General features: G+C 45.4%; 2 protein-coding genes across 2 annotated transcripts in view; one reads left to right on the forward strand and one right to left on the reverse strand.

Annotated features, from left to right (window-relative positions):
• Positions 1-323: 323 nt before the first annotated feature.
• Positions 324-3839, reverse strand: LOC134457515 (uncharacterized). Its single transcript, XM_063209522.1, has one exon. It carries the CDS (start codon positions 3831-3833, stop codon positions 570-572), a length of 3264 nt encoding a protein of 1087 aa, XP_063065592.1. The 5' UTR covers positions 3834-3839; the 3' UTR covers positions 324-569.
• Positions 3840-8786: 4947 nt separating this feature from the next.
• Positions 8787-10000, forward strand: part of LOC134457516 (F-actin-capping protein subunit alpha-1-like) — a 19717-nt gene continuing 18503 nt past the window's right edge. Inside the window, exon 1 of the mRNA XM_063209523.1 lies at positions 8787-8876. Coding sequence (XP_063065593.1) covers positions 8838-8876 — 39 coding nt within the window. The 5' untranslated portion in view covers positions 8787-8837. The remainder of the gene's footprint in view (positions 8877-10000) is intronic.

Raw genomic sequence — 10000 nt, forward strand, 5'->3', positions numbered from 1 at the left:
CAAAACAGAAATAAAAGTCTGGAGTCCAAAACTTAAGTTTGATGTCTTTCTTTATAGTAACTTAAAATCATACAAAACAAAAGATGAATCCTAACTCCTATCTAAGTAATAACTGAAATGTGACGGTCAAAAGACTGTGATGCTCCTAAGGTTCGTGGCTTCTACACTGACGTTCTTCATGCGTCCTGACGGTTTTATATTAATATCAGCAGCCAATCAAAATGCACCACAGTATCTAGTGTCTAGGTAAACTACAAAATTACAAAATGAAATTCGTACAACACTAAATATATATACAATACTTCCTAAGTATCCAAATTAACTATAATTCTGGTAAATATAAATTCTAAATACAAAATCTATGTACATAAATAAACATTTTACTTAAAACATAGAAAATGGCTCTAACATATCCCAGCCCCTAATTGACTAGGCCTTAGCATATCAATTATCAACTTAAAACTTAAACTCAGAGCCATTACCATTTTACTGCATATCTAACTTATCATTAACTTTCTTCAGCTTTCAGGTAAGTTTAATCTTCTCAGGTAAGTCTTTCTCTTCTTTCTTCATTCTTCTCCCTGCAATAAACAAAGTTTAGTTATTGGTCTTTGGATGGTGCTGGTCTTCGTCCGGACTTCAGCACTTCGGACCACCCCTCTGGAGTCTGGCACGACCTTGGTGATTCTGCCCAGCATCCAGCAGTTCCTGGCCAGGGATGGATCCGCGACAAGGACGACATCTCCAACCTTGAAGCTCCTCTTCAATCCAAGCCATTTTTGCCGCTCTTGCAATAGTGGCAGATACTCCTGGGTCCACCTCCTCCAGAATAAATCAGTCATATACTGAATTTGTCTCCAGCGCCGTCGTGCGTAGACATCGTCGTTGCTGAACACACCAGGTGGCATGCTGGGTTGCGTCTTCAACAGGAGTAGATGATTTGGGGTTAACGGCTCGAGGTCGTTGGGGTCATCTGTGTTGGTTGTAATAGGTCTCCCATTAATGATGCTCTCAACTTCGCACAGGAAAGTCTGCAGTCCTTCATCATCTAACGATTGTTGCCTTACAACAGAACGCAGGACCTTCCTCACGGTACGAATTTGACGTTCCCATATGCCGCCATGATGAGATGCAGCAGGCGGGTTAAACAGCCACTGCACTCCCTTCTGCATCATAGCTTCATTGATGCGGCTTTGGTCCAGTTCTTTCAAGGCTTGTCTCAACTCTCTCTCTGCGCCGACCAGATTAGTGCCGTTGTCGGAACGGATGACAGACACTTGGCCTCGTCTGGCTTGGAACCGACGTAGAGCGTTGATACACGAGTCCGTGTCGAGGGAGTATGCGACTTCTATATGCACTGCTCTGACTGTCAGACATGTGAAGAGCACTCCGTACCGTTTGACCTTGGTTCGTCCTCTTTTTATCTCAAAAGGACCAAAGTAGTCCATGCCTGTGTTTGTAAAAGGCGGTTTGTCGGGTAGCAGACGATCTTGTGGCAAGTCTGCCATTTTCTGTTCCCCAGCCTTTGCATGCAGTCTTTTACAGAGGTTGCACTCTGTGATCACTGTTCTTGCTGCTGCATTGGCTCTAGGTATCCAATATCGTTGTCTTAGTCTTGCCAGGACAAGATTTCTGCCGCCGCATCCAGTTTCTAGGTGGGTATGGTGGAGAATGAGGTAGGCTACTCTGTGTTGTTTCGACAGAAGGAAAGGATGCTTGGCCTCCTCAGGCATCGCTGATCTGTTCAGGCGGCCCCCTACTCTCAAAACACCATCTTGTAAGTATGGATCCAATTTGAAAATTGAGCTGGTTCTTTTCACATTTTTATTTCCTTTCTGTAGAACTTTTATTTCTTCAGCATAGGTCTGTCTCTGACTGTATTTGATCAGCTCCATTTCTGCTCTGGATAGCTCTTCAACTGTGAGCATTTTCTTTTCCAAGTTCTTTTTACAGGTGTTCATTTGTTCTTCAACCATTGCTTTGTGTTTTTCTGTGTCATGTTCAGATTCTTTCACAGCTTTCACTAATTCTTTTCTTTTCTCACTCAGGTGTTGCAGTATCTCTTTTAGGCGCAGAATCCAAGCAGTTGCCTTCTTGAGTCTGTACCAGCTGGAGTAATGCTCCACAAGTTGGTTCACTGGATCTGTGTTGTCGACCACTGGATTCGTGCACGATACAGCAGCTGATGTCTTCACCTCTTCATCACTTTCTGACAGGTAAGTAGACTGTTCAGGTTGCTCTGGCCAGTGGTCAGGCTCGCTCAGGAAGCTAGGCCCTTGAAACCAGTTGTCGCTTGACATGAAGCTCTCTATCTTTAAGCCTCTTGAAGCTTGATCAGCTGGGTTCTGGGAGGTGTTGACATACTTCCACTGAGCTCTTGTGGTGGCTTCTCTAATGAAAGAGACGCGGTTAGCCACAAACGTCTTGAAACGAAGAGCGTCATTTTCAATGTACCTTAGTACAGTCGTACTATCTGTCCAGAAGATGGAATGTGTCAAGGGAACTTGAAGTTCTTCTTTTAGCATTCGGTCAACCTTGACTGAGACCATGGCAGCTGTCAACTCCATCCTTGGGATCGTAACTTGCTTGAGCGGAGCAACTCGGGACTTGCCCATCAAGAAGCAAACGTGTTTCTGTTCTTGCTCATTCGTCAACAGGAGGTAAGACACAACCCCGTATCCGTCTTGACTTGCGTCGGAAAAATGGTGGATTTGTGCGACCTTTGTGACTCCGAATGAGCTGGACTTGAAACATCTGCTCACGCTGAGCTCTGACAGCTTGTCAAGGTCTGCTAGCCACTTCTTCCATGTTCGTTGTGGCTTCTCTGAGATTTCCTCATCCCAGCCTTGTTTGTTCTTGCAAAGGTTTCTCAGAATGAGCTTGACGGGCAGGAGTAGTGGCGCCAAAAACCCCATCGGGTCATACACCGAACTAACAACTGAAAGGATGCCTCGTCTTGTGCATGGCTTGTCAGGCAGCTGAATCTTGAACTTGAAGCTATCGGAACTTGTGCACCACTGCACGCCTAACGCTCGTTCAACTGGTAGTTCGTCTTGCTGCAAGTCCAGATCTTTGACTTCAGCTGCTCTTTCGTCGCCAGGGATGGAGCACAGCAAGGCCCTACTGTTGCTTACCCACTTGGTTAAGTGGAAGCCGCCACTGGCACACAACTCCGTCAGCTCCTTTGCAAGATGCACAGCTTCCTCTTCGGTGGCAACTGACTTCAAACAGTCGTCCACATAGAAGTTCTTGAGGACTGTCTCTGCGGCTTCTGGTGAAGTAGTTGCAGCTGCGCCTTGTGCTGTTCTCCTGAGCGCATACGAAGCGCAACTGGGGGACGACGTGGCTCCGAAGAGGTGCACGCACATCCTGTACTCTTCCACGGGTTCGTTCAAATTGCCGCCTGGACACCAAAGGAAGCGCAACAAATCCGCGTCATCGTCTGGAACCCGCACCTGGTAGAACATGGATTCGATGTCCGCCATCAGTGCGACAGGCTCCTGCCTGAACCTCAGCAGCACTCCGATTAGGGTGTTTGTAAGGTCCGGCCCTTGTAGCAGTCTGTCGTTCAGCGACACTCCTTGGTATGTTGCCGCGCAATCGAACACAACCCTCAACTTTTTCTTTTTCGGGTGGTACACCCCATGGTGTGGGATGAACCACACTCTCCCGTCACTGCGACTCAGCTGCTCATCTGGAACTCTGGTGGCGTAGCCTTTCTCCAGGATGTTGTTCATGAAGCTGTTGTACTCTTGAAAGAAGTCTGCATTTCTGTTGAACTTCCGCTTCAGGGAGTTGAGCCGTTGCTCAGCTATACCACGGTTGCATGGCATCTTCACAGAGTCTTCCTTCAGAGGCAGCTTGATGGTGTAATGGCCATCGATCAGATGTGCTGATGTTGTCACAGTGTGCATAAACTGTTTGTCATGTTGTGATGGTTCTGACTTGTCCTCGCACCGGCGTTCGGGGAAATCAGCCTCATAGTGCCTCATCAACATGTCTTCTATGCTTAGAACAGAGATGCGATTCACTGAGAAACTCTGTCCCTCAGAGCCATCGGATTGTTTGTCTTGGCATCTGCTGACAGGTCCGTTGAACACACCACCCTAGGGCCGTCTTCACAGCCCAAGGACCTTCGTTTCGGCTGTTTATGATCTCCCATGGCTCCATAGCCTTGTGAGCGTTGGAACCGATGAGAAGGCCAATCTCTGCTTCCAGTTTTGGAATATGGACTCGGTTCAGGTAAGACCACTTCTCCAAATCTTTCCTCTGTGGTATGTTGGTTCTCTTTGCAGGTATGTCTGGGTGCGTGTACACATTGGGCAGCTTAATGTAGTCTTGTCCATCTAAGCCACACACCTCCAGATCTGTTAGGACATAGCTGCTGACTTTCTGTTCCTGTGACATGGTGTGAAGAATGTACTCCGTCTTTCTTCCTCGGATGTTCAACTTCTTTGCCAAGTCCTCAGTACAGAAAGTAGCGGTGCTTCCTTGATCCAGGAACGCATACGTTTTGATTATACTTGAGCCCCTCTTGTGTCTTATCTGCACAGGTACGATGGGAAGAATGCAAGCGTTGTTCCCAGCCCCAGTTTGGTCACCTCTTCCACATCCTGCTGACACGAGAGCGTTCGTTTCTTCCGCTGCATTCGATGCGCTGTCATCTGCACTGTTCTTTTCTTGTGCTGACTCTTCCTTCACAACGTGCAGGATAGCAGGATGCTTAAAGGAACAATCAGGGCATGAGCTCTTTTTCTTACAGTCCTTGGACAGGTGTCCTGTTGCCAAACAGCTAAAACAGAGCCCTTGTGACTTTAAAAAGTCAATTCTCTCGTTCTGGGGTTTCTCTTTGATCTTGTTGCACACGCTGAGTGCATGGTTCTTCTTGCAGAACAAACAGGGACTTTGGAAAGCGTTGCCTGACTTAGCTGCTTTCTTCTCAGCTTGGCCTTTGGGGGCGCTCTTCTCAGTAGCAGCCACATTCACTGCAAAGCTGCTTCGTTTTGACTCACCTTTTCCTGAGCTGGACTTCTTCTTTGTGTCTACCTGTTTACCTGAGGTGGCGTCCAGGATATCACCAAACAGTGGGTCATTGACAACTTTGGCTTGATGATACACAAAGTCCACCAGGTCAGGGAATTTGGCTCTTCTTCCCTTTTTCTCATAAATGTCGTAGGCATGGCCCCTCCATTTCTCTTTCAGCTTAAATGGAAGCTTGGACAAGATGCTCTTCATAGTGGTAGGATTGTTCATCTCGTCCATGTAGTCCACGTCGCTTACTGTGTTACCACATCCAATCAGGAACAAGGCATAGTTTTTCAATCCTTTCCTGTCATCTGGCTTTATCTGCGGCCAGTCCATTGCTTTCTTGATGTAAGCATTAGCAATTGTCAATTCGTCACCATAATGACGGTTGAGTAATGCTCTGGCTTCTTTGTAAGCCTTGTCTGGCCTCATGTGCTCACAGCTGCGAATGAGTTCAAGTGGCTCCCCACTCGTAAACTGTTCAAGGTAATACAAGCGATCTTGCTGACTGTCCGTCTTGCTAACGATGGCATGCTCGAAAGCTCTTATGAAAGACCTGTATGTCAGAGGATCTCCTGTGAATACTGATATGTCTCTGTGAGGCAGTTGAGTCAGACTCTGTTGCTTGATGAGCATTTCAGTCACTTGGTTTTGACGCTGTAGCACTTGATACAGGTCATCTGCGGAATTAGCATTCTGAGTGTTGTCAGTCATTTGCCTTCCTGAAGATTGTCCTCTCTGTGAAGAGACAACTGGCGCAGCTGATCTAGGCTTGACATCCTGCGGTAGCTTTGCAGCTCCAATGTGCCCATAATCATGACTATGATACTTCTCTTTGCTTTCAGTCACATACCTAGGTTCAACTTTAGGCTTTGTGACTGGTTCCAGTAAATCATGAACAGATTGAGAATCTTCATAATCTTCATAAACTTTTAATTTAGCTTGTGAAGCAGCAATGTCAGTTTCAAGCTGCAACTGTTCCTTTTTTGATCTCAAGCGTGATTCTTCTGCTTTCAAACGCATTTCTTCTTCTTTTAAGCGCATTTCTTCTTCCTCAATCTCTTTTTTCTTTTCAATAGCTTCTGCTTGCTTTAGCAGTGCTTCGTGTTCTGCTTTAAGTCTCAAGCGCACTGAACTGGTGTTGGATCGCTGAGATGAGCGGCTCCTAACTGTGTGAGTCTCAGAAATACTATCCTGTGGTCTAATATCATCTTCCTCTTCATGAGAATACTTTTGCACATTTTCAATCCATTCATTTAGTTCGTTTATGAATGCCTTTAATTCTTCACATCTGTTTAGAAATGTCTCCTGATCAGTATTTCGTTCCTCTTCACTCATAATCTCACATAATTCTTCATTAAGCCGTTTATACTCTCCAAAACATTTTTCTAGCTTGGGTAGAATTTCCCATTGTAACCTTTCAACATTGCTTTCATCTTGTTTCAATGTTTCAATCTCTTTTCGTTGCTTTGTTAACTGAGCCAACTTTCCCCTTCTCTCATCTTTTAATCTCCTGATTTTCTCCTCCACTGCCCTTTCCGTGGGCTTTGGTGCCCTCTTCTGGTCACTAGGCGCATCCGCATTTGACTCAGCATTTAATTCAGCCATCTTGTTTCACACGTGAATCTTCACACATTAACTGTGACAATTTCGAAATTCCTCACAGCTTCTAAACTCTTCCAAACATTCACAGACACTTGTGAAAAGAGTTACTACTTGTGAAAGATCGTTTTGCATAAACAGGAATGACTGTTTATCCTTTGGGCATTTACTGTAGATTTTGCACAGTCAGCTTAGCAGGATAGCTAGCGCGCTAAGTAGCGTAGCATGCTAACGGGAATGAATAGATATATCAGACCTGACCCAGGGAAAGCTTGCTTCAGCCAGCACTGCAGTCGAAGTATTTCTTAACTGCTTCAGTTCCTCTCAAACCTTGTAGGCGATTTCAGGTGCTTCTGTCTTCTTATTGAGCTGGCAGCATCCAACTTCTCATGTCCTCCTCTCAGCCCGGTAGCGTGGCTCCGAATCCTCGGCAACCCTCGTGGCTTGGGCTAGTCTTTTGACTTGAATGTGAGTGCAGGTGACTCACTAGCCATGAACCTCAGAGTTACTTTCGGACGCGACACAAAACAGAAATAAAAGTCTGGAGTCCAAAACTTAAGTTTGATGTCTTTCTTTATAGTAACTTAAAATCATACAAAACAAAAGATGAATCCTAACTCCTATCTAAGTAATAACTGAAATGTGACGGTCAAAAGACTGTGATGCTCCTAAGGTTCGTGGCTTCTACACTGACGTTCTTCATGCGTCCTGACGGTTTTATATTAATATCAGCAGCCAATCAAAATGCACCACAGTAGCTAGTGTCTAGGTAAACTACAAAATTACAAAATGAAATTCGTACAACACTAAGTAGGCCTATATATACAATACTTCCTAAGTATCCAAATTAACTATAATTCTGGTAAATATAAATTCTAAATACAAAATCTATGTACATAAATAAACATTTTACTTAAAACATAGAAAATGGCTCTAACACATGTCATGACCCCTACAAACCAGTAGTTTCCAGCCAAGGCCCCGCTCAGAGGCGCATCTTGTCACCAAGCTAGGCAGGCAGCCGGTTGGGGCCCCCAAGCCAGTTGGTGAATAACAGCTTCAGACTAACATACTTTAAACTATAGTAGTGGCAGTAAATGTTCATTCTTTTGAATTTTCGCTTGGGGCCCCAATTTCCCCTGAATCGCCTCTGGCCCCGCTGACATGGGTCTTGTCACACTATTTTCCCCCTGTGCCCTCCCTGTTCCCAACTCGATGGACTTGGAAACCCATCCAAGAGGAAACATAAAACTACACTGTAAAGAAGAAATTGATGACACAGTCAGAGTAGCCTACTGTAGATCCCCCATTAGCGATGCAATAGATTATGTGATGCTGTTCTTAATGGGAATAATTGCCTATTGTTTTGTTTATTTTACTTTACTTACGTTATTTATTTGATTTAATTTATTTTGTTTTTGCTATAGGCCTACTCATCCTGCCAACCGCACCACCCCCCACCCCCCACCCCCACCCCACCCCCCACCCCCACACACACACCCCTAGCAATGTGGATATTCATTGAAAGGAGAAAATAATTCCTAAGTAGTAACTACTTTTATTTTTGTTTTAGTTATTTATATATGCCTATATTCTCTCAGCTCTGCATCTTCAAATGCGTATTGCCTCCTCTGATGTCAGGCTCCAAGGTCACAAAATGAGAAATCTTTTTTTTTTTTTTTTTTAAAGGTTTTCCCTGCATATTTATTCAATTTGCAGTAGATATCCATTGCAATGGGCGTAAAACTGGATGAAATGTCAACTTTACCAAAGTAGCCTGTCTGATGCAAGCAGTGGTCCAGTGGCAGGTGGCTGCATCAGAGAGGCTGGATAGGCTACTCCTAGAATCTCTGGCTGCATTGCTGAAGCGCCTGAGACGCCATTCAGTTATTATGTATAATTAAGTGTACTTGGTGATGCCAGTAAGACATCCCTCCTCGGGCCATAACTGGGTAACCGTGTCAGGCGGCCTCTCTTCTCATCTCTGTCTTCACTGTCTGTATGCGCTAGGTTCTACGGTTCATGATGGATTGCCGACTGACAGACAGGGAGCGACGAAGAATATTGTGTTGCCGTCGCCATCCAATCAGCGGCCTGTGACCCGGCTGTGGACCAATCAGCGTCTTCTGACCTATTATGGTTATGACCGCCGTGACAGATTTGTTCCCGAGGTGCTTTGCGTGGCGAGGCGCTGGTCTCCACAAGCAAAAATGACGGATTTCGATGAGCCGATCGCTGACGAGGAGAAGGTAAATATGCCAAATATTTCAATTATTTTGTAAATTCACATGCCCCGTGTGTGCAGACCGAGGACTGGGCTTTGTTTTTTTACCTTGGGCTTTGCAGCAGCGCCAGGGAATACCCCAGCCAGTGTCCGCTCTGTTAGCATTGCTAACCAGCTGTGGGAATGAATACTCTGGTTGCTCTGTTGCTCTGTGCAAATAGGCAAACACAGTCCAACTAGCTATGTCCTTATTACAGAATGCACCATCTGAGCTTGACAAGTATGCATGCCGTAGTTTGTGTGAGTTGCGGCATAGAGAACACGCTCAGATGACCTGAAAACATCCATTGTTTTGGATGTTGGCTCTGGGGGGAGTCCTGTGTGTCAGCTGTGCGGCTAACGTCAGCTGGCTAGCCCGTGTCTCTCTGCTGACTTGGCTTTGATACCCATGAAATCAAGTGACGCGCAGACAGCTAGCGACTTGCCTGCAGTCTCCGCTAGAACTAAGGTAGTAGTTCCACAGAACCAAAACGATTGTGTGCTTGTTTAGAGGGTGTCAACTTGTAACGAAATTATGTGTGTATGTACCAGGTTAGCTTGTGTCTATCTATTGGGTGGATGCCGTGGAACAGTTTCCTGGTTTTTGGCTGCGGAGATGTAGCCCAATCTTCCTTCAGGGAGGTGTCTGTCTATGTGACTCAAAATCATTATGGACAATTCTGTCCTTGACCACAGCAGAATGCATCCGTGAAGATGTTTTCATGGCCGTTGCTTTTAATTCAATCGCCGGCGTAGGGCACTGCCGTTTCTTGTGAATGGACGAGAGCGATGAGTAGCCTAGTTTATTTCATAAACAAGTCTAGTCCGAATGTCTCCCGACCTGCCCACAGACAGACGGGGAGATTTGTAAGCCGACTTGCTTCCTGGTCGTAAAGAACTGTGCGAACTTTAGTAAAATTAGTTTATTACACCATAATACACATGCTACATACACAGACAGACAGATAGAGTTTTATTGAAGGGGAAATTCGTTCTCACCACCATCACAGACTTGCCACAGCCTGCAATAGGCATACACAACAGACATCAAGACATTAAACATCATTAAACATTAACATACTAGACATGATACCTGTACCCTCAGACATT

This window comes from Engraulis encrasicolus, chromosome 10 (genome assembly GCF_034702125.1).
Source record: "Engraulis encrasicolus isolate BLACKSEA-1 chromosome 10, IST_EnEncr_1.0, whole genome shotgun sequence".
NCBI lineage: Eukaryota > Metazoa > Chordata > Actinopteri > Clupeiformes > Engraulidae > Engraulis > Engraulis encrasicolus.